This window comes from Rhea americana, unplaced genomic scaffold, assembly GCF_003343005.1.
Source record: "Rhea americana isolate MKP2758 unplaced genomic scaffold, rheAme1 scaffold_228, whole genome shotgun sequence".
Classification (NCBI taxonomy): domain Eukaryota; kingdom Metazoa; phylum Chordata; class Aves; order Rheiformes; family Rheidae; genus Rhea; species Rhea americana.
The window spans coordinates 663,236-687,944 of record NW_028186344.1 but is presented as its reverse complement, the minus strand read 5'-3'; the positions used below and the strand labels follow the sequence as shown (position 1 = coordinate 687,944).

Here is a 24,709-nt window from a genome sequence, read left to right as displayed (position 1 = left end):
GGCATGATTTGCAGTCCTCTCCAGTCTTAGATGCTCTCTTTCAATTATTAGTGCCATCTGCTATACGAACGCGCTACTGCGCCCCCACGTCGGACTCCGGCGCCGTCCTCCCTCCTGCCCGCCGCCGGGATTCCTCCAGTGGCTCCCGGCGCGCTGCTCGGGCCGGCCCTTCAGCGCCGCCCCGCGGCATGGCGGTGCCTACTCGGGCCGCCGCTGGCGCCAACGGTCGCGCGCAACAGTCGGCCGTGCGCCCCCTGCCGGCCCGGCCGCGCGGCTGCGCAGCCCCACTGCTGTAGCGCGTAGTTCCCRTTGCCGTTTATCACTGAGTAACGCGAGATTTTACCCCGAAGGGGCTGCGCGCAGCCGCGAGCCCGCAGGGCGCCGGCCCTTTAAGGAGGAACAGGGCTGGGCCACCGCGTCACAGCACCAGCACAGGAAAGTAGGAAGCGGCGTGGTGGGTCTGCGCTGGCGGCGGGGTTGGGGGGGGGGATGTGCCCACAACGGCTCCTGCCGGGCCTGGGACTTGCGTCTGAACGAGGGCCCACACTGGGGAGAGCCGGAGTAGCGGGGGTGGGCCGGCTGGAGTTATGCCTGCCTTTGGCAGCCCAGCTCCTGAGCATTCCGGAGGTAGTTACTGCTAGCAGTAGGCAGGGATTAATCTTTATCTTGTGCAGACAGCGTGTCCAGGGTCAGAAAAGAGTGTTTCCTTTCTTCTCTCCAGGCTGGAGGCCTTTCTGGAAGACCTGTGGCCATACCCCTACCTAGGAGGCTCGCTGACTCTTCAAAAGGCTGTTGCAGAGGCAAGAGCACAGGGCCTCTCCATTGCAGAAGACGGCAGGTGGACAGCCTTGCTGCAGAGGTGGGAGAGCACCGTTCAAACCCTGGGTTGGCTTGAGGTGGCAGAGGCTTCAAATAGGCGTTTCCTACTTCCAGAGTGCCCAAATCACTGGACCGTAAGTTACACTGAGCAGGGGGCCCTTCCTTTTCAAGCTGCTAAAACAATTGTGAGAGGAGCGTAAGTGAAGAGAGGTAGCACAAGCCTGACAGTAGCTGGCTGACCAGGATGCTTACTTAACAGAGGAGACACTCTCTGAGCTTGGTCCTGGAGCCAAAACTTGATTCTTATCATATTCTTCTATGCAATACTTTTATATTAAAATACAAAGCATATACTTTCTTTAGAAGAATATATATATAAAAAAATCTGTAGTCATTAAAGTAACTTGGCTGAATTGAGGTTGGAGCTACAGGATGCAGCCCCAGAGGGGTTTGTGCAGAGGATTTTAGACAGGCTCACACTTTTAGACATGTGCAGAGGTGGAGCTTTAAGGACTCTTGGAAATTTAGGGAAAGCCCTGAGGTCTGGTGAAGTTTAGATGTATCCAGTAAGAGGTTGCACCAGAACAAGGCTTTTCAGGATCACAGTTTTGTACTTAGACAACCTTAGAACCAATTAGGTTCTCAGTTCCCCTTGAAACTATGAGGGTAGGGATTTTGTAAAACGTGTGGGAGATGAAGAAGCGTAGATTCTTTCTGAATCTACTGTGAGAACTTCCATAACTCTCCATATCTTAATGTTAAGAAATGGTCTGACTGCTTAAGGAGAGAGCTTAGTCATGTGACTTTCCTTCAGATTTAATCCAGGCTTGTTCACTAACCTATTACTTGTCTGTGAGGCACTAGGGCTGGTAGGAGAATCTCTATAAACATACTTCAAATCGCCACCAAAATGAAGTCAGTTATGTCTTGGGAGCAGTAGACTAAATCTCTTGAGCTCTGTTCCATGTACAGGCCTCTGTGAGTCAAATAATTTGATTTGTGTACTGGTAGTTAGTTATACCCATACTCGAATGTTTGTGCACTAGTTAAGCTTTTTCAGTTACGATTTTTCCCTGTGCTGTAATTTTACCAATGTACACATTTGGAGGGCGTTAGTAAAGCTGTAAAGATAGCTGTAACAATACTGTATGCTGATTTATTTACCTTAACTGATGCAGCTTGTAAGCTGTACTGATTTGAACCTCTGCTTAACTAAATCCATACAATTCAAATATGTTGTTTTCTATAAGACAAAATTGAAGTCCTTTGTGCTTCAGGATGCTATGTCAAAATGTTACTTTCCTTATGCCTTATTTTCCCAGGTAAAGGGAAAAGTTGTTCAGGCAAAATAACTGGTATGACAAGAGCATGACTTTGTATCTTGCCTACAAATATTAGAATGGTAGGGAAGTCCCTGAAAGTTTGGTTCTGTGCACACAGGTGGCAGCCTGGGGTTGTTTGGTGTTATTCTGTTAAGTAAGATTTTGATTTGATGATGTAGAAGACTTGGATTCCATTGTTAACCTCACTGGGAATGGTGATTTGCTCCCCAAGTTTGTTGAGACATTAAACTTCCTGTCTTATACATTAGCCTTACTGTTTACTAAGGCAGAGCTTCTACTGGCACACAAAAAAAAAAAAAAAAAAAAAAAAAAGTTGCCAAGCCTCTAGTAGATAAGCACAGGCCTGAGATGTATATTAAAAACTAATCAATTAGCCATATGGTTTCTGTGTTTGATTTTATTTCTCTAGGTCAGAGTAAAACAAGGGAGCTTTTTGTCATGTTCTGTTTCCCAGTGCTTTGCAAAAAGAGCACTTTTTTTACCTGACCTTCCTGTTTTCCTTTTCACTGGCCTGCTAACATATAAATATGCTGTCTCCTATAAGATCTCCTTCTAACTGTACTATAATAATTTTCCACCAGGCTCCCTACCCCATCTGTTCACTTATTTTGGCATAATTTTCCTAACATAATTTTCCTAACATAAACTAGGTCAATATATTAATAATTAATCACATTTAGATGCATACATATTTACAAAAAGGAAACATACATTTAAGCCTATAACATAAACATCACAGTGTTCTTAAGCTTTATTCATCTGTAGCTGTATCTAGTACTTCTGTCAACTCTTAACATAAACATATGGCTTATGAAATTTCTATTAAGACCCTAAAAACTCTACTACTTACTCAGCTCTACTCTGTAGTCCACACTATTCACTTAGACATTAGGGTTACCTTAGACCAATCTATCCTTGCTTAACAGAGAATTGAAGCCAAAGGAAAGTTACTTAAGTATCTATGATTCTTTGAGGATGCTGCTATTTTTTGCTGGATTTTGAACCTCCTGGAAGACAAGCCAGAGCTGCAAAAATTTTGCATGTCTGCCCTCCTAGCATATGATGCAGTAGGAGTGTTCAACTGTGCTGTTAGAGTGAATTCTAGCATCCACTCATCTCTCTATGTGATAGAATATGTCACATGAAAAATCCTACTTTCTTCCTTTTTTTACCTGTGATGAATGGAGCTGTAAATTTGTCCAGAAACTTACAGAGGAGGAAAACAAACACATGTGCTCTGCAGAACAGGCTGTGCAGACTACAGAGCATGCACAAAAGTTCAGCTGCCTATGGTACAAGACATCTCCCCCTGTTTAAGAACAGGTAAATTGCTCTGTTTCACATGGAAAACTATGGAAATGGTTGTTGTAAGCAAGTCTGCCTGATACTGATTTGATGAGAACGTTGAAAGGAGCAAATTCAGCCGTAGTTCCTGCACATTTTTTAGGCTAAGTAATTCAAGTAATGATTGGGGAGCCAAGTCTTTCTGGTAGAAAGAGCCTAATCTGAAAGCATACCAGAAATTCACACCCTTAGTGCATACTTGAATTTGTATTAGTCATACTGCTGTGTGGTTAGAAAACAAAAGATTTACCATACACACAAGTCACAAAATCTGGAAGCCACTAGTTGTTATCTGAAGGATTAATTTCAACTGTAACCTGTAATCAAAGGGRAAAAAAAAAAGTTTGTGGGGAGATACCTGTTTGTAAGTTCTTGTGCCAAAACTCCCACTGAGTGCCCTGGAAAAGAAAACTTTCCAGCAGTTATTTTGGAGTGGGCTTCTCGGCTTCATCAAACATACTAGGAGTATCCATCTCTTCAGTTTTCTCCATTGCTTGCTGTTCATAATAGCTGAGATAACCAAACTTGGTAAACCAAGTGCCTTGCAGGGGAAAGGGACAATGCCTGTAAGAAGGTTGGAGGTGGGATGGGGGACTATGTGCATGGGAAAGTTACATAAGGAGTAGATACAGGACATTATTTTGTGGGTTTTTTTTCATAGCATCATAGAATCAGTAAGGTTGGAAGGGACCTCTGGAGATCATCCAATCCAACCTCCCTGCTTAAGCAGGGTCACATAGAGCATGTTGGACAGGGTTGCATCCAGGCAAGTTTTGAGTATCTCCAGAAAAGGAGACTCCACAACCTCTCTGGGCAACCTGCTCCAGTGCTCAGTCACTTTCACAGTGAAGAAATTCCCCCTCATGTTCAGGCAGAACTTCCTGTGCTTCAATTTTTACCCATTGCCTCTTGTCCTGTCACATGCGACAACTGAGAAGAGTTCAGGTCCATCCCCTTGACACCCTCCCTTCAGATACTTGTACACATTGATAAGATCCCCCCTCAGTCTTCTCTTCCCCAGGCTAAACAGGCCCAGCTCTCACAGCTGTTCCTCAGAGGGCAGATGCTCCACTCCTCTGATCATCTTTGTAGCCATACGCTGGACTCTCTCCAGTGGCTCCACATCTCTCTTGTACTGAGGAGCCCAGAACTGGACACAGTACTCGAGATGAGGCCTCACCATGTCTGAGTAGAGGGGCAGGATCACCTCTCTTGACCTGCAACACTCTTCCTGTTGTGCCACCCCAGGATACCATTGGCCTTCCTGGCCACAAGGGCACATTGCTGGCTTATAGTCAATTTGTTATCCCAAAGCTTGTACTGGTGCCTAGGGTTATTTCTCCCTAGGTTCAGGACTCTGCACTTGCCCTTGTTGAACCTCAGGAGGTTCCTCTCTGCCCAGCTCTCCAGCCTGTCCAGGTCTCTCTGAATGGCAGCACAACCGTCTAGTGTATCAGCCCCTCCTCCCAGCTTGGTATCATCAGCAAACTTGCTGAAGAGGCACTCTGTCCCTTTGTCCAGGTTCCTTTTTAAAGGTTTTGCTCTACTCTACTATGTAGTCCTCAACCTGATCKCATTCATAACAAGCTGAAAGCATCAGTCACATTTTACTGAAAAGAATTCACTTCCCCTGGTATGTTAATGCTGAACTTCTTGCTGGTCATAGAGAAGAGTGGGCACTGGCTATCCCAGCAATGATGTTGTAACACACAACCCCAAGTGGAGGTGATGAGTATTTCCTTATAGGTGCAAATTTGCTTACTGTAGGAAGATAAATCACTGACGCTATATTTGCTGTATTTCAGTAAATTTGTATTCAGTATTATGTTAACTGGCAGTGTCATATTTCCTGATACACTGTTACCTTCTTGTGTACTTCAACAAAATCTTGCTGTTCCTAATTTTAGACTGTTGGAAAGTGTTGCACTAAGTTTAGATTGTGCTTAACCACACTGATATTTTTCACTGATACGTGTGCAGCCCTCCATAATTTTTCTTAAAGGAGAACCTAAAGGGAACCATCATCCCCTACATATTAATAGAGTCTTACCATCTATGGATATTAATCCAACAAAGCTATAATAGGGAACTATAGTTTGAAGGAGAGCCAAAATCAGTTCAGGACAGGAGGCAGCCTGTGGCCATAGCATGCTTATTTATTGTGGATGAATCAGAAGGGAGATCTAATGAAATCAGACCTCAGGTCTGGTATACTCTGTATATGGAAGGAATAGTTATAATCCAGAACTGATAAAAATTCAATGTTTGGATCCTCTCTGTTGCCTTCTCTGCACTGTGTCCCTATAATTATGCTGTGAAAAGAGGGACAAACTTGCCTTGCCTTCATTTAATTTCTGAGCCATTTTACATACAGAATGTTGGACTGGCATCATGGATGATGATGTGATAAGCTCTGTGCAGGAAAGAAAAGAGTTGAGTGGAAAATCAGATATGACCATGGATAGATTTTTTGAGGGGAGGGAGGGTAGGGGAGGAGAAACTGGAGAAACTAATGATACTGTTCTCCCATCTCTGTTAGTATTGTTCAGGGATAATACTTGCTCTCTTAAGCAACAGAGAGGTCTACCATTCACCATGCCTCTGCAACCATTATACTATGCATGCTTGGCAACTTACTTTTATTTTAGCCTATTATTCATTCTAACTGTGGTGATCCACTTAATTGTGTTTTCACAACTGAGTCACTCTTAACAGCTTCAGCTGAACTGCTGAAACAAGAATTCCTAGCAGCTACTGAGAGAAATACAGCCAATCGCCATGGCTGTACAGCTCTGAAGTGTCCACTGGGGGGCAGTGGTATATGGCAGTTAATCAGTGCCTTGTTGCAGCATTCCTGTGTGAAGCTGTTAAATTCTCAACTAATCTGAGATTCTTCTATATTAAATGCTGTCTAATTCAGAGCTGGCTGCCTGCTGCATTTAGGTAGGGAGTACATGGGTAGACTTTTCTTTTGTGTAAGTGTTGATTTCTCAGCTTTTAAAAATCTTATGAAGAAATGCTTTGTTGAGATTCATCTTGTGTTCCTAATGCCTTTTTACCCAAGGCATTAGGAGCATTTTACGTTTTGATTTGCTCATGTATAATATTCTTCTCTTTCTTCTAACGCACCCCTATTCAAACATTCCCTTTAACTGTTCAGAAAAAAYATTCACTTTCACATCTAAAATGGCCTTCAGGGCTAGCTGCATGGACCAGGCCCTAGGAGGGCTGTTGATCTCATGTTGATCTCATGCAAACAGCAATAAAGAAGCATAGGATCTACATGATCGCTACATAGAGGGAAGCTGTGCATTGCAGGAATCTCAGTTCCTTCAGAGCAGGCAGAGCCTAGCAATACCAGCGATATCCCCTTAGCCTGAAGGGAGAAGTTGCTGTAGCAAGGGTAAGGTTCAATTCAGTCAAGCTGTCTTTAGGGGAGGTAATGGGAGTCAAGTTCCAAGTGGCTGCACTTAGTGAACTTGTGTTCCTGGGCTAATTAGTTACCCTGAACCCAASGTAAGTCAGCTTGAAGGAAAAGCAGGGAGGCAAGCAACAAGTGATCTAAACATACCTTCAGGGCATGAAGGAACTGGAGGGAGAGTTGTTCACCAAGGGATTAACTGGCAAGTAAGAAGGTTGTGCTGTTTCATCTATTACCTGAGCAATTAAGCAATAGATCAGTTTTCTAAAGGAGGTGAGTGCATTCCTAGTGCTGAAATGTATTCAAACTTATACCACACCAAACACTGTGGAATAACTTGGCATTTACTAGGCTATGAACTCAGTGGTCCTAGCAGTAGAAGCAGTGTGTCCTGCAGAGAATCAAGCTAAGAATATTTTAATAGGTTATCATCATCACTGGATAGTGCTGGAAAAACTTGGCAGGAAAAAGAAACAAGACTTTAATTTGATAGGATTAAAGGTGTGTCAATACTGGGCTTATCTGATGCCCTTTCAAATCAAAGTCTATTTCTGTTTGTAAGCAGTTTCTTGCATAGTTTCTGTAGTTTATCAGTGACTCAGAAATACATGAGTCTCCTGCTGAGAATTAAGAGGGGCTTAAACTATGCATTGTAAAGACCTGTGTTAATAAGGTTTGAAGCAAAGAAAATCAGATTACTTATCTGTGCCACTACTTTGCCACTGACCCTGACAATTTAATGGTGATTTATTATTTCTGGCATGCCCTCTGGGCCTGTTAGCAGAGTGCTCCAAGCAGAACTGCCCTGAAGTTTTTAGGAGTCCCTAGAGAACTGCACTGAGAGCCATTTCCCCCCATCCATATCATATATCAACCACAGCGCAGAGAAACACTATTATACCACTGCTGTCTAAGTTGCACCTTCCTTTTACTATAATTATTTACATAGTACTGCATTCAAATCTGTGTGCTTTACCTTCCACCATACCACATAGGCCAACCTCACATGTGTCCTGCAGTATCCTGGGCTTGACTTGGCAGGTTTTTGCTGAGCGTGCTAGTTCAGGATTTGAACATAATCAAGCACGTTTGGGTAGCTGTGTTCTTTTCAGAAGTGCTATGTATGTGCTCAAAGTAAGTATAAGCTTAAGTACCTTGTGGCTTACAGCCAAAATGCCAAATACCTTGGCAGAGTTCAGTTCTAAGCAAGCTGTTCTTAAAGACTTCTTCATTACATCCAAGCCAGCTGGAGATTTGACATGTTTCTGGGACATGGTACTTCAAAAATTCCCAAAGAAAAGAGGAAAAATCCAACAATACCACTGATAATGATTTGAGTCATTTGAGGTCCCCAGATTGCCTGCCTTGATTACAAAGGGATTAGTCTTGTAGAGTTTTTCCTTTTTCAAGAGATTTGTCATCCTGTAGCTGGTATGCTAGAGAAAAACTAGTTATCATCCATTCTTCATATGCTTGGAAGGGAGGCAGATAGCTTGTCAGAGTCATAGTATTAGGCATTTTGCTAAGGTTGGATACAGGGCCAAACCGATGAGTTTATTTAATGATAAACGAGGAGTCCGTCTTGACTCTTTTTACCCCCAAACTGCTTCTGCACATTAGTTTTCTGACATAAAAATACATTTTTTTAACTGCAAAAGAGTGAAAGTACTGAAAGCATTGTGAGAGTGCATCTTAGCATTTGTCTGCTTCATGGTTTAGACTAAAGATGTGAAGCACATGGAGATAAATTTAAAAACTTATTATTTTTTGCCATTTTTTTTTTCTTTAGAAAGAAAATGGCTTTATTTTGTTATGTAGCAAACTTTACTTTTGAGTGGGAGCATTCACACAGGAATCTGTATGTGCATTAAATTCACACCTTCAGTTAGTGACCTTAGTTTTTCAAGTGCTGCTGCGTAGACAAGCTTTCAGGACAAATGTTGTTCCCATGAACTGAAACTTGGTGCAGCTGATGTCAGTGACCTGTAGGTTGGAGTGAAATGGAAAGCCTCATAAATTCATCTGTGCCTTGCAGGCAGGATCATATGCTTTTCAACTAGCATGGCCAAAAATCTGTTTGTACATAGATATCATTCCTTCCCAGCGGTAGTCACTGAACAGATTCTCTTCTACATGCCAATGGTCTATAAGAGAGCAGGTGTTTCTATATCTAATGTACTTCAGTTCTGAAGCCGGGGCTGTTCTCTTGACTTGGAATCGGGACTCATTCATTCCAAAGTCTATGACTCCTGCTGCCATAAATACTCTTTTGTTGTTGTTGTCCTTAATTTTTTGTTTTGTTTTAAAGAAAAGATCACCATGATAGCCTTCTCTATTTAATTCAACTGATCTTCCATACTCTACTTTTGCAGACTTAACTATTTTCGCTTTTTTAAAAAAATTGGTCACCAAAAATTGCACACACTGCTCTGAACTGTCTGAATGAGGCAGGTGGGTATCTTGGTATTGCTACTCACTACCTACTGAAAAGACAACTTTAGGTATGTTTGGGAGATTTCTCTGTTAACCCTAAAATTTAGGGTTCAAAAAGCAGACTCCTCAGTTCAGGTTATGTAGTTTGAAGAATCCCAGTTTTACTGTACAAGAAAAAATACATAGCATATACATGCTTTAACTGAAAAGCCTGAAAGCACTTTAGTTAGTTAAAGTCTTTCAGCATCCCTGTGAGATAAGTAAAATACGTATTATCCCAGGTTTATATCACTTTCCAAAAAACGTAGTTGCCTGAGGTATTCAAGGGTTAGATGTATTTATTTAACCAGTACCCAGGCACATTAGTGTTAGGTTTGGAGAGGTCCCTGTACTACTAAAATGACAGGAATGGCAGTGGAAAGGGGCGGGGAGTGAAGGAATTAGTTTGACAGGATAAGGGAGACTATCTGCAAAATTAAGTTTCGGGATTTAACAGGCTGAGGCTTTATGAGCTGCAGATCCATTATGAAACCTCTGTAACATCTGAGGATCTTGGAGCTGCCTGTTCTTTTGGACTATTAGATAACAAGTCTGTTTCAACTTGCCCCTAATTCACCTTAGCAGCATATGTCTCTAAAGATTTGATTTCACCACCTGGGGTGAGCAGAAATAGCAGCTTACTGTCACTGAAGGGGGGAAATACAGGTCCCTCATCCCAGCCCTCCCTTTCTATTGGCTGTGAAGTTTTGCCTCACCTTGAGCTACTGTTAGCAGTTGTTGAATCCTTCTGCAAGCTAGTTTAACTTACTAAAACAACAGAAGAAAAGACAGTGAAATAAAACAGAAAAGTAAGGTAGTTCTGTTGTTTTTGACTACATTAGTAAGTGGTGTGATGCAATAAGACTAAAATCATGGACCAAAGTGTTTGGTGCTGAGTACCTGACATCCCACTCTGTATGTGGGATGTTTAGGGAGTGTTTCAGACTCCTCTAATCTAGTCCTGTGGATTGAGTGCCCGTTAATTGGGTGTTCAGGTTGGAGGGCGCTAGGTGCACCTCTGAAACACGTCTTCCAGTTAGTTCCATCACAAACAGTCTGGTTTGTGTTCTTTAAGACTGCTCCATGGTGCAAACCAAGGTGTGGTAGATGCGCGCAGTCAGGCAGTTAGTTCCCAAAGCACATCCCTGACCTGAATATTAATGGAGACACAGCCTTACTGAACTGAATCAGCCCTGAAAGGAAAGGGTATGGCTGGAAGAGTGGGGATGGCTTCTGTTCTTTGACAGCAAAGAGTTGTATGTCAGCTCATTTGTGAGCACACACAACTAGACCTGGACTACTCAAGTGTTTCCAGTGATTCCTAGTGTTTCACATTTCTGACAGCCTAGTGCTTGGTTTTCATCACTTATGAAAGTGATGGGTTTGCAGCAGAAAACTGCGTGGCATAGAAAGTCTGAGGGCTCTTAGCTAAAAGCTTGAATTTTCTAGCCAACTGCTGGGTAAATGCATCCATTCAAGAGAATGCTGCAGGTGAGCAAAGATACCCAATTTGCAAACAAGCAGTCACATTTCATTCATGGAGCAGTGCAAATTTTGGGCATGTGCATTGTGCTTGATCTAATCACACGTGCACATAGCAATCAATCTTAAAAGAATACTTTCCATGCAATGCTTTTGGAAAACTGAAGAGTATGACTCTCAAAGTAGTAKCAGTTATCAAATACAAATCAATGGCCAAGATTTTAAACAAGTTGTTTTCTAAGCACCAAAGATGAGGAAAAATGCTTTCCTGAAGTTTGTATGTCATGATTGACAGCTACACCTTTGTAGAGGGTGCCTGAAGTCTTTCCTGCAGATGGACAATAGCTTTCCCTTGGGTGGATTCTCTGATGTATAGAAACATACAGATTCGTGTTGCAGCTTTTTGCTCAGTGAGGACTAAGCAGCATCTCCCTTTTCTACCTATCTGCTTAAAAATTACAGGACCTAAAAATTTTTGAAACTGCCTCCTTCTCTGTYCTGGTTGGTTTGAATGGGCCAACACTCTAGATAGATACATGATATGACTTCATCAGCCTCATTTCCCTTGGAAGCCAGATAATAACAGGCAGTCAGAGTCCCAAAACTCTGTTTGAAGGTGATAGTCAAAACCCAAGAAAAAGTACATAGGCATTCCTGTAAGTAAACCATTGCAACACCTACCTTTCTGGTACCTGCTTCCTGAGTGGAGTCCCAACCCTTCCATGGTTTGTGGGAGGAGATGGATGCTGCAAGCCTGGATGGGGATGCTGCACACTGGATGGGGAGGTGCTTACGGAGCACAGGCCTTAGTTGGTCAAAGGGTTTTCCGGGTCACAGCTATGTGCTTCATTACCTAAACTCTTTCTTCAATCAAGTTGTAAATTGGTAGGCAGACTTTTATAGTTGGGCTCCAAGGCTGTAATTTCCAAGCCTGTCTGAGAAATTTGGAAATGTAACCAGGGCATGGGAAATCAACTTGATTTAGAAGAAATGATTTACCAATCAAGGTTGCAACAAGTCAGTTCTCTGCTGGATTTTAATTTGCATAACCAGATGTCCCACATTAGTTTAATTATCTTGCAAGTATGTTCCAAGTGCAGCATTTTGGAGCGAAAAGATTTTTGGTTTCTTGTAGGTAGCTTAAAGATGGATTCTCACAAAGAAGCTCAGCCTAAAGGAGAGTTCAAATGTCAGTTATGTGGCTTAACAGCTCCATGCACCTACTATGGGCAGAAGCCACCAAACACACGCTCTATCATGTGAGTACAATTTTTCATATTATAGACTTCATTTATGCTGTGGGCATTAGAAGCCTTGTACTGTGGAATGATATATGCTACATAAATTCAATAACATGCCATATTGATCCTGAATATGAGGCTTCAGATTTAAGATGACTTTCATTTTCCAGAGGAAGAAAATGTTAAAAATTGTCAGCATTGATAGCAAAGAAAAAGAAAAGTAATAACTTTCTCATTCYACTTCAGTGCAATGCAAAGATTCATATTTAACCTTTTTTTGATCCACGCTGGCCACCCTACAATTTATCTGTACCATAATTTTCATACTAGAATATTGTTGACTATTAGCATAGTGTTTCTGGGAATAGCCCTTTACTTCACAGCTGTGTCAGCTGGGTAATACTGTAAACATAACATGAATTACATCCATATGGTAAAAACACTTTTTAAGAGCTGTTTGACAATTGAGTTTCAAACCACATTGCTTTTTGCATGAATTAGACAATTTTTTAGCAGAATATATAACATTAAAATGTGTGGAAATTTAGTATATATTTACATTTCAGAAGACTGAAGCTTTTTACTTCCCTACCAAACAGGGATAGTTTGACTAGAAACTACGCAGTCATGACTCGGTCTGCAGACATTAAACTCCTCACAAAACAAACGTTTAGCTTTAAATGTATGAGTATTTCTTTTAAGGCCATCCTGGTCAATGAAACCATCAGGCAGACATGGTCAGGACCGTACTGGAACTGGAAGTCAGGCATACACTCAGTGTTTCAGCCTACTAAGTCTGCTCGATTACTTCTAAAATGGAAACAGCTGTTGGTCACTGTTTGTGTGGGCTGAGATCACTTCTGTTATCCTCAGGCAGCTGTATTTTTATCACTGCAAATCCTACAGTTCTACCATTTTTCCCCCTCCCACTCAGAAGAACAATGGATCACCTTTAGTCAGGCCTTCGTGTAAAGAGTCTGAATCAAAGCTGAATATGACTCCTACTTTTAAATTGTCCTGGCTTGTTGTTAACATCTTGTCTTTAAGTCATTCAGATTCAAACAGCAACAGAACACTTACGCTATGGTAATGCATTGCCATACTTGCATACGRGAAATACCTTTACAGAACAGACTACCTTTACTGACGTATTTTCTGGTCTATTCACTAGTCCTAAGCACTGTAGGAGAGGCATGCCAAACATGAAGGCTTGTACAGGTCTCTGCATTGATGAYGGCTATGTTAAGACTGTGAGGCTTGCAAAGGGAACTTTGCAAAGATAATCTATCCTTTGTACACTGGAGGACTTGTTGACAAGATGTTCTCCCATGCTAAGGTGCCTAATCTTTCCTAACAGCGAAGGCTTGAGCCATACCATTTTTTATTTGAGTGGAGGGGAAAGTGAAATATATACTCACAGACACACACACACAAAAGTTTATGGACATATGTATGTAGAGAGACAAGAAAATGACAATATGAGTTGTCAGAATATCTTTTGTATGGTATTATACTCCATTTTACTACAGAGTTCAAATTTGATTTAAATATAATCTTATAATATAATGTAATCTTATAATAAGCCAGCCGTGCAGAATGTCCTTTGCAGATATAAACCAAACTGACTTCAGTAACTCTTTGCCTGGAGCTTTCAGGAAGAATAAAGTGTTAGTCTTTCCCAAGCAGGTTGCCAAGTTCCTAATAAATGGACTCCCTCAATACCCTGAAGCAAACAGTACCGTCTCTGAGATAATGTCAGAGTATTTCAGATCATTATAATGCTCAGTGCTGGTAACTCCTGCCTGCAAGAGATGAGAACCTTAATTTTACAGCAGTGACATAACTGAGAGCAGTAAAAGCTCTTCTTACTTTATACTTACACACACATATCTTTCAAAGAGAACTCCTAATTAAAAGTGCTACAGTTGAGATAATGACTTGACAAGGTACTTAAATTGGCCGTGCAAAGGAGTGCCTGTCATAAAAATGGAAGATAAAAAACACTTTTAAGGCGGAGCACTGAGAAAAACTTAATAAGGCAATGCTGAGATGAGCACCAATTGCTCTCCTTTTGGGAGGAAAGTTAATAGATAGGAAGTGCCACAGYTTAAGACTGAAGGCAGGCACAAGGTTGATTTTAAAAAGGAAGGGAATGGCATAGCTAGTCCACTGTCACTTACACAACACTAGGCAGTGCAAGCCAGGAAGAGAGGGCTTTTTATCTTCCCTGCRATTCACCCTTTCAACTCTTCCCGTGCCCCTACTGTGAAATCTACCCTTAAAAGATTGAAATTATTCTCTTCTAGGCTTTTGGAAGAAAGCTATGTCATGAAGGATCCTTTCACTCCTGAAAAGGACAGATTCCTCATCCTTGGGTCTCAGTGCAGTTTGTGTAGCAGATCAGTGTGTGTCGGTACAGTAAGTAACAAGCATTTTGTCACTGCTTTTTGTTCCAGCCCCTGTGACCTATTAGAGAAAGACCAAACAACAAGAAAGACCAAAATAGCCTGGTTTTGAGGCACTCTGGTTATCTGTCCTTTTGGATTCTCCAGAAAAAACTCTTCTTATTAGTAAATGAAAGTGGTCACCAACTTTAAGTGTTTATTCTGTTTAAAGTTTCCTCTATTTAAACAACCCAATCTCAAAAACACAGTGAGCACTCTTTTTCATTATTTTAGCACAGGAGAATGTGAGGGAGGTCATGTATTGCTTCAAGACCCTCAGGTCCTTTCTTACAGCAGCATACTGTACCAATGATAGATTTTTTTTTCCATAAAAAGGAATTTTTTCCATAAAGGGGATATGAATGTCCACAATGGTTAGGTTTATGCTCTTCTCTTCCCAAAAGCTGGTGTAGAAGGTGAGCAGGGAGAAGAGTTGTGAAGTGCTACGGAAGATCTCTGAAGAAGAAGAAATTTGGGCAAACTTAAGCTATGAATTCTGAATGTGGTTCAGAACGGTGGTGTAAAATAACAGTTGCCTTAATTCCTTCTCCTTAGTTCAAAATTGGTCCGTTTTTTTTGCTGTGAGTTCAAAATAAAACTGAAGACAAGTTATTACACATTTCTCAGTATCCTGAGGCTGTATAGTACTTCCCTAAGGCAACGTAATGAATTGAGAAAACTTTTAGGTTACACTCCTTTCCCTTAGCGAGCCAGTTCTGTGACTGAAGAGATATAGGCCAGACTTATGACTCATGCATGATCTCCATTAGGAGATTTTTGGACATCTGATCATTTACACAGACAGCAGCATGTATGTTACACTGGACACCATTGCCCTCATAGTAGCCAGATCCTAGCGTTCTCTTCCAAAGTGTTCATTTAGTCTTCTGAAGTGCTGTGTTTCAGTCTAAAGTGCAGCTAATGGCATTTGTGACAACATACCTCAGTCTTGAACATCAGCTTCAGCAGTTTTCAAATTTAACCATTTCAGGCTTGTGCATAATTGCAGTGGTTAGGGCCCAGCGTTGGTGGTATGATCCTTACTAAAAGTAGCTAGTAGGAGGAGTTTTTAAAAAAACAAACCTCCTAATGACTTGGTGAAGATGCGGATTTTTTTTTTTCATGGTATGTTTGGTGGCCAAAGTAACCTTTGACCCTTCTCAGAGCATGAGGTGAGATAATGCGGGCAACTGAAACAGCTCCGCTGCCAATACCAGACAATTTCTGTGGAGGAACTAGAGCAAATTCTCTTGAGCACATTTTGCTGTTGTCATCCCCGAATTCTGTATTTTGAATTTAAGAAGGCTTTGACAGACTTTTCCAAGTCTAGTAATTAAATTTGTCAAAAATACTGAGTTTAAACCTCTCAGTATTTTTCCACATAGTGTATCTTTCTGAATGAAGGTGGGGCTCTGAATTTAAGAGATTTAGTAATTGTTTCATTTAATTTAGGACATGACAATCTATAGAGGACATGAGCAGTGAGCTGGTAGAAGCCTCTTAATCTTTTTGCATTCTTAGCTATTTTGGCTATTGTGGAAATATGTTGATCATTTACCTGTTGTTATCTGTGTTGTTATCTGAGTGTTCAAGATTCCCCTGATGGTATCACTCAAAGCAAAACATTGACTGTAAATAATTGAAAATAAATTTCTTACCAAACTGGCCAGACCAGATAGCGAATCGCACATATGACTATGGTTACAAAATATATTTAGCAATACAGCTTAGGTAACATTGGAGATTTGCAGAAATGATAATTAATGCTGTAAACACCCACACCAAAGTAGGTAAACAGATACTGTTCCTTTTTCATGTAGGGAAAATCAGAGTGCAGAGAAGTAAGAACTTAGCCAAGGCTGTGGAGAGAGCCAAAGCTGGGATAATAATTGCATGGATTGTTTTTGGTTCCTGCTTGTGCTTGACTCAGGTAGATCAGTTCAGCCATATTCTGAGTATTTCCATCATGTTTTATAACAAAGCAATGAAGGTAAAGAAAATCAAGCTTTATTAGGCCTTTGTGGCAAAGCAGCAGACTTTTATGATGGAAAGCTCTCAGTGATAGGTTGTTTTAATTTTTCTGTTACTTCAAAATAATACTAGATTAACCAGAGGCAAAATTAAGAGATTTCTCACCTCAGATTTGGCAAAGGCCAAACTGGATTTGATTTACTACCTTTTGTATCTAAGCAGCTGATCAGATTTTAGTTTTTTCTTGAGATACCCCTTACACTGGCTGGAGTGTCTTTCCTAGCAGTTGGTGTGCCAGAGAAAATGAAAACTTCAGCAGCTGTTCTGCACAGTGCTCATTAGCTTACTTCTTCAAATATTCTTTCAAGTCTCACTAAATTAATTTATTCCAGTCAGCTGGCAGCATATATCACTCTACTGAACCAATATCTTTAACACGGTATACTGGTAAGTGCATTAGATCCAACCAGAAATAATTCTTTTAACAATTATCTATAATGTCTTCAAACAGGCCAAAACACTGTAAAAGTGAAGATAATAAGAATGATTTTAAAAACCCTTAGAAAAGTCGACTGCTCTTCTCCCTGTTTCCCTTTCAGAAAAGTGGAAAGGAAGTGATACAACCTGACTGTAGTCATTTAAAACAATTAAGTTACTTCTTTTTGTTGTGACACTAAACTTAAGAAAAGAAAAAAGGTGACTTCTGGAGAAGAGAGGAAGATAAGAAGCAAATTTCATCCCTTATTGCTCACTCACCACAGCAGATGCTGAATAAATACTGACTTTGGAAATGACTGTAGATATTAAGTGATATACGTAACACTGCAGCTACTTTCCACTCAACTTCCAGTCATGTGAGGACAATCCTGGACAAGCTTAGTAAGAATCTTTCCTTTACATAGAGTTTCCTTTACAAGTGTGGTAAAGATAATATCCACATATATTACTTTCAGATGTGATCCTTACGAAAATAGAATAAAACTCTGGCAGTAAGCTTTGGCAACTCAGTTTTGCCTAAATTGAACTAGTAAGTTTGAAATGAAAACAGCACTGAAAACAGGCCTGGCCCTCTCCTACTTTGGTTGTGGATGGGGTAAAACATACTAAAGAATTTTCTGATTAAGAATACAATTAGGATAATGATCAAAGAAGGGCTTGAATATACACAGTAAGTTTAGTTTGGAGGACTTTTAAACAACAGGTAGGCTGAATTAACCTGTGCTTGAGAGAACAGGAAGAACAAAGAGCATCCTGACCCACCATCCAGAAGTGGAGTAGTTCATATTCATAACTTTGCCTAAATATGATAGGCTTAAATCAGCCAAAATAAGCAGGCAACTCACTTCAGCTGAAAGAATGCAAGTTGAGTACCTGTGAGGAGCTGGGTTTTAGTGCCAGAATTTGCCATCTGCAGAACGAGGGGCAATCCCCCTCACCCCACCTCTCTTTGCCTTTGCCTAGTATCTGGTGGGGCAGTGTCCATCACTATGGAACCAGGAACTTGACCTGGGGTGGGGGCAGCTGTGTGCCATAATGTAATACAACTAACAGCGGGGCCAAATTAAAGTCTAATCTCCCCTTTTTTAATTGGCATCTTAAAGTATTAAGGATATCAAGAGACAAAAAACAATAGGCTATGGAGGTTGCACAACTGAAATCCTCTTTCTGGCCATTCACAGTGCTTTTCAAGGACCAGGGTGTAGTCTCGCACTACCTCTGAATACAAAGAAACCTGACAGGCAGTCCAGAAAGGACAATACATGAAGAGAAAGTTGTTCTTTGGGCTTGAGAGTAACAAAGAGGCAGGTTGATTGTGTTTTTGATATAGTCATGTGCTACCCCACACTAAAGTGCAGATAGTGCCATGGGAAACAAAAGAGAATAGAAAAGCAAAAATATCCAAGCCAAGCCCCCAGAGACAGCCATAAATGACTATGCTGAGAGGAAAACTTTGGTTGCTATTTAGGTAAAACCCAAGGAGCCCAGTGCTCCCAGAAAGATGTCTTGATCCATCTGAACTGATGTCTTTATTTATGTTTAAATCCCTAAGAATAATCCATCAGCACCCCGGCTCTAGCTTACCCATTAAATCCTGTTTGGAATTTAGTGATCAGCACGCCAGGAGAACCGTGAACTTCAGCCTTACTACAAGGCAAAAGAATAATATATTAACAAGCTTTTCAAGTTGTTAAACTGTGCACTGTCAATAGATCATTTCTGCTTCTTCCTATTAAGTACTTCTCACATCTTATTAGAGCTAATTACGTGAAAAATAAAAAATTTGGTCTGTAACACTAGCTAACTGAATGTTGGTGAAACATGTTAGATCACAGTGTCATTGAATTTTAAGGGCAGCAAAAATATTTCCTTTTTGCACAAGAGATTGATACTTCCTCATCGTGAATTCAGACAAGAGATATCAACTCCATCTTTAGTACCACATGTTTTTTGTTTTTAATCAAAATAATATATTCAAGATAAAGGTGGTTAATGGATGAAATCTTGGTTAGTGGATGAAATTACAGTTGAATTAAACTCATTTAGCTATTCTGGTTATTCACTGAACACTTCTAAGGTGTTCATTGCTATAATACTTAGGCCTGTTGATATTCCCTTAGGGCAATACCAAGCACATCATAGATTGATACAAAGAAGGCTATGTTTTGTTGGGACCTGTGGAACAAGAGATAACTAAAGTTGCTGTGAGCCTACACCTCCAGTTCTCCAGTTCTTCGTTCTTTGTGCTTGTGTTTGCCCTTAGGCCATTATGTGGAGATTGGTGGGGGAAGAAGTGCCAAGTAACACTTTTACTTACATGGCAGTGCAAGAACTTGGAAGCTCCTCTTAGCAGAGGCATGTCTTTATAAACTAAATGAGGAAGAAAAAGAATTCTATAACCATAAATGTGATTTAGAGAGCCTGTAACTTAACCAGTTTCATTTTCTGTACTTTTTTTTCCTGCTTTTTCAGGAGTGTAGCCTGTTTTACTCCAAAAGGTTCTGCCTCCCCTGTGTGAATGACAATCTGAAGGCTTTTCCTTTGGAAATACAGGAAGATATGGATAAAAGGAAGCCCCAACCAAAATCGTTCCCCTCTAAAAAAGTGGATTCAAGGACTTCTTAAATATTGAAGGACCAAGACAGGCAGTTTTTTGGCTGGAGTTTTGCCTCTCTTCTTTTTCCAGACTATCATATTGCTCCTGTTAAAGTGACCTTCATCAGCTCACTACTACAGAAAACAGTAACACATTTCCTTACATTTGGCTTGGCTTCAGGCATCATCATACAGCAATTACAGTGCCAGCAGTATGGCCTTAAGGTGTTGAAAAGCCAGAAATAAAGGCAGACAAGCCTGTTGTCACCACATTAAATGCATGTGGTAAAAAACCCAAACAGCTTAAAGCATAGGAAATGCATCCAAATTTCATATTTGTTATTTTAATAATGTTTTATGTTGTTCTTGACACTCCTACAGTGTTATAAAAAGCAGAGACAGATTTATCTGGCTTAATTCAGCACACGTCCACAGAAGTCAGCATACCATACCCCATTGTTACCCAGACAATGTGGTCTTAATAAGATTATAGTAGGCACTCAAAATTTTATTTTTTCAATTTAAAATAAACCTGTTATAGATGTCATAGATGATACCCTTAGAAATATGTAGATTTTTTGAATGTCATAATCTCAGTACTAGCACCCTTTTAAGATTTCTGAAAGTAAGTAAGTGCTCATAATAAAATGCTAGCTGATTCTTACAAGTCTGCAGTCACCTTACATTCAAATTTCTAGTCCATGCCAGGATAGCAGTGAGAGTGGTTAGGAACCCTTACTACAGCTACTTTAAACTTTGCAAGTAAAAAAATGACTTCACTTTCACATCAGATAATCTGGAAATAAATAGGGAAAAAAAATCAACTAATTAATAAACTCAATTCTTTCCTGAAGTGTGCAGTGAAACTGCAACTAGAATAAGAATCCAAGAAACCTAATTTTGGTCACAAAAGGATTAAAAGTTGCTAGGGAAAAAGCAATTGTTTAGCTCAAATACTAGTTTCATAGTTATTTATGTTGACTGTGTCTTAGGTACAAGGAAAATTTATATAGTATCTCTATCACACCACTTAGTGGCATACTTTAAGGATATTTCTGCAATGCTGTCTAATCACCAGGTCACATCATTTAGTCAAGCATTTGTTGGGTGTTGGTTCAGAAAATGTTAATGCCTTGGTTAATAACGCCCATTTTCTTAGCTCTTCTATCCATGTGATTTGTCATATGTTAACTTCTGAAGCTAATCATTTCAGTAGAGTGAACCACCTATCTGTTAAAACAATCCAACAGAATTTCAATGAGTTATTTTAAGTTATTTAGGGCAAGAATAAATCTTTCATTTTCTTTTTATTGAGCCCAGCATAGTGGTGGTTTCAGTTGATGACTGGGATTTCTAACAGTTACTAGAAGAGCAGTAACAGACCTGTTAGTGCCCTTCTCAATCTCTAGGTGCTTGAAGACAGAAAAAAATATATATAGCCTCTAGGTGCTTGAAGACATATACAGCCTTAGTTGTCTTNAAAAAAAAAAAAAAAAAAAAAAAAGCATTAAAAGTTATCCAAAAAAGGGGAGTAGAATCATTGCTAAAAGGGGCCAGAAGCTGTAACTACATGGTTTGAGCCATTATAGCCTGCTAATTTAAGAGAAGAGTAGAAACAGCTAAGAAAGATGAGTGTTTTGTAGTTAACTGGTTACTTGTTCCTTTTTGGTAAAGCAAAGCTTTCTCTCAGCATGGCCCACAAAATGGTTCACTAGCCTGAGGCTATGATTAAAGTCCAAGTTTGTCAGATATGGTCTGTAACTTCTGTTTTATGTTTAAGGGAAAGTATACTGAGCTACATGTAATTTGATAGTTCCTATAATGATGAAGGATTATATAAAATTGTTTAATCTTCTTGGATGTGTATTAAAACTTGTGTCTACAGCATTCTAATGATCAGTGTTGAACATGGACGTTATGACCTCTGTATCCTAATACACTATTAGAATTATTAGCATATATGTGTGATTGCAGACCAAAAGCCATCATGCCTATACTTTCTAGGCACCTGGCCTACTTTTGAAGATACGCTGAGCTTTTACAGTTTGATTTCCTCTGGCTCCTTGAATACTTTCTACTGCTGAAAATTAGGGCCTTGATGGTTCACAGCAAAGCTGATGCAGAAACATGCATCTCCACGCTCTGCAGGCTCTTCTTCAGTGTTGTTCTTACCAGCTTAATAAACCACCAGATCTTTGGCTGGGGTCGGGGGGTGGGAGGAGATTATCTGTGATATAGCCTTCCCCACCAATATTTAATTTGAAGACATGCTCATCAAAGTAGTTTGTGCTACAATTCACCTAGAAGTGAATTCCAAAATTCTTGTTATTTCTTAAGCTGGTCATACATGGGTATGCAGAAGGATAGTAAGTCAACAGACAACTGCTCTCGCTCGCGCTCTCTCTCTCTCTCTCTCCCCCCCCCCCAACTAAAGTTAATCTGCGAGGACCAACACTTTAAAGATGCYCCAAATTATCTCTGCACCTTTAAAAGATTCACACACCTTATTACATAGTACGCATATTTAATACAGTTTCTTTACAGTTATTTGATGCTAATCTCAAACTGGTATGGGCACCAGTCCCACATTATTATGAATTATTTTTCCTAGAAGTAAAAGATCGGCACAACTCATTAAACTTACTTTTAAAAATACTTTATTTTTTAAAACCGTTAAGGCAAAACCTTTTTTGAAATTAACCATCTTTACATTCAGTCTTACAGGATAACTTTTTTTTTTTTAAAGCATAGATCTCTACCAGTCTGTGTACAAACACTATGAATTCTACCTCTTTATTTTTAAAGGAGAGGAAGAAAATTCAAAATGTAAAAAAAAAAAAGGTTCTTTTTCATTCTAGATCAGTAGACTGGCAACATTTGAGAATTCACCATCACATTTAGCAATATATAATTTGTACATTCACAAGTGCAAGAGACTGTCTTTCCTATAAATCCCTGTGAGACCAGGACTTCCATTCTTTCTTGAAAATTTCATTTGCATTGTTCTGACTGAAAGAAACTTGGGAACATAGATTGAATTAGTGGTATTTTACTGCAAAACAAGCATTCCATGAGAATCAGGTTGGACTACTCCCTGTAAGAAATGTCTGCTCCTCAGAAGTTTGTTATTTAATACAGTAAAAGGCACCCAAGAGACATCATTTAAAAAAAAAAAAAAAAAAGTGACTGGAAACAATGATGTTTTCTTCTCTTTAATATTGGTATTTTTATGTAATTAAATCCTTGCTAGCTCCATAGATTAGGGCATTCCAACACTAATAAAAATACTTTTTTTTTTTTTTTTTTTTTGGTGTCACAGCGGTAACAGACAATTTAAGACATGATAAAGGGTTTCAACATCATGATGTAATTAAAGTGATGTATAACACTCCTAAGGAAAATTCAGAGCAATTGTTTGTAAGAGCTGTAAAACAGCAGGAGCAATATGAAATGTAGGCCATCTGAAAAGTTGATAAAATGSACTCCATCAAACAATACCGGGATCGTGTTAAAATCATTAATACTAAAGCTTTGATTAGCTTTGTTATTGCTAAAGAAATAACCCATAAATGATCTTCTCACTTCCGAAAGCAGAACAAAGTATTAGTGGATACAGAGATGGCAGCATTACTTCACKTGCACACCCACTAAATGGGCTCCCTTTCCTCAGGAGGACAGGATGAACAGGACATGATGCCAGCAGATGAACAATGGCAGTCTGCTCGGTAGCGGTCTGCCAAATGGAGCTGCTGGTGAGCACAGGTAGAGACAGGCATGAGTGCACACATGGCCTCATGAGCAGCTCTGAAGAGTGCTGCAGTACTGATGGGGGGCAAAGGCACTGTCTCCATGAAGGCAACCCTAAGCTATCACGTGGCAAAATTTATCTACACTTTGTGAATGTCACAGAGGTAATAAAGATTGGATTTGAATTGCACTCTGCATCATTATTTGCATGTGAATCATCCAGCAATTTTGCTACAGTAATTTTCTTACAGTTCCTGTTGCATATCACAAATTCTGAATGTTTATACTGCACTCCTATAAAGTAAAGCACAATTTTTGCCTGATGCTAGTATTTTGGCTGGTATTTTCTCATCCCACCAATATTCCTTTCAAGTGTAAAAAGAAGCCATGTAACTTTCTGTATTGATCATAAGGTTGGCATCTCTTCCACAATAGGGATTCGTGGACATGCATATCTAACCTGAGAAAATACACCAAAATATTTTAAGTGACTTTAAGCACCTTATGCTAGATCTTGCAGCTCCCCTTTTTTTTTAAGGTCCTGCCTACAGTCAGTTTAATAATTTCTTTTGTGCATGTAGCCTRTCCTTCTGGGCAACAGCAGCTCATCTGAAATTTAGGTCCTTGCAGTAGGAATTCTGTGCTGAACCATATTTCCCTGCTGTGGAATTTGACAAGATAGAGTAATGCAGTAAAGGTTAAGGAGTTGAAGACAAAACAGCCTTAGAAGCTGGAAAAAAAACTTTTTTTTAAAAAAAATCCACTAACAGCAAGCAAATTAGGGAATACAAAAGAGCAAACACCCTTGCGCTGGGATGGGTTTTGTTAACAATGAATTTATATCACATAATTACAGTACAAAGTGACATATGTGATGGTACCTTTTATAGTTTTTTCAGTTATCTATGAAATTTGGAAAACTGAAAAGCAACTGAAACTCCTGAAAAACAAAAATATGTGATCAAAAAAAAWTTTTGAGTTGCAGCAGTTTTGGAAAGTACAATTATTTCATATCTATTGCAGTTCATTTGTTATAAATCATTGCTGGAACACTTGTAATATGTTGTGCTTGTACTAGATGCTACATTAGGAATACAAAGGTAATTCACTTTGCTCCTGTATGAGGACACAATCCCTATGGACAGCTTCTGAATTCATCTGTACTTAAAAATTATAAAAGGAAAACTCCTATAAGGAAAAAAAATTATGTATATTTTGTTTTGCATTGACAAATTACATATTTTAAAATATATCCATAAAAACTATAGATCAATCTCAATGCAAGTAGCAGGAAATAATTATGTATACACATTTTTATTCCTAGTAAGCCAT

General features: G+C 39.8%; 1 protein-coding gene across 6 annotated transcripts; it reads left to right on the top strand.

The window, feature by feature from the left end:
* Positions 1-338: 338 nt before the first annotated feature.
* Positions 339-23,567, top strand: CDPF1 (cysteine rich DPF motif domain containing 1). Of its 6 annotated transcripts, XR_014895953.1 has the most exons (6): positions 341-454; positions 722-953; positions 12,017-12,140; positions 14,429-14,540; positions 17,137-17,416; positions 19,508-19,593. XR_014895953.1 is itself a non-coding variant. In XM_085305891.1 (5 exons), the coding sequence occupies exons 3-5, from the start codon at positions 12,028-12,030 to the stop codon at positions 19,658-19,660; spliced, it is 378 nt and encodes a 125-aa protein (XP_085162017.1). In that variant the 5' UTR covers positions 339-439; positions 722-953; positions 12,017-12,027; the 3' UTR covers positions 19,661-23,567. The 6 variants fall into 6 exon arrangements, 5 of the variants coding, with proteins under 5 accessions (XP_085162017.1, XP_085162020.1, XP_085162019.1 ...); XM_085305891.1 differs by lacking the exon at positions 17,137-17,416 and having other exon boundaries at positions 339-439; positions 19,508-23,567; XM_085305894.1 differs by lacking the exons at positions 17,137-17,416; positions 19,508-19,593 and adding an exon at positions 14,971-16,800 and having other exon boundaries at positions 345-454.
* The last annotated feature ends 1,142 nt before the right edge of the window (positions 23,568-24,709 follow it).

Coding starts and splice junctions, on each gene's coding strand:
- CDPF1 (XM_085305891.1), top strand. CDS start 12,028: ATGGATTCTCACAAAGAAGCTCAGCCTAAAGGAGAGTTCAAATGTCAG. Junction 12,141..14,428: donor CCAAACACACGCTCTATCAT/GTGAGTACAATT, acceptor ATTCTCTTCTAG/GCTTTTGGAAGAAAGCTATG. Junction 14,541..19,507: donor GATCAGTGTGTGTCGGTACA/GTAAGTAACAAG, acceptor CTGCTTTTTCAG/GAGTGTAGCCTGTTTTACTC.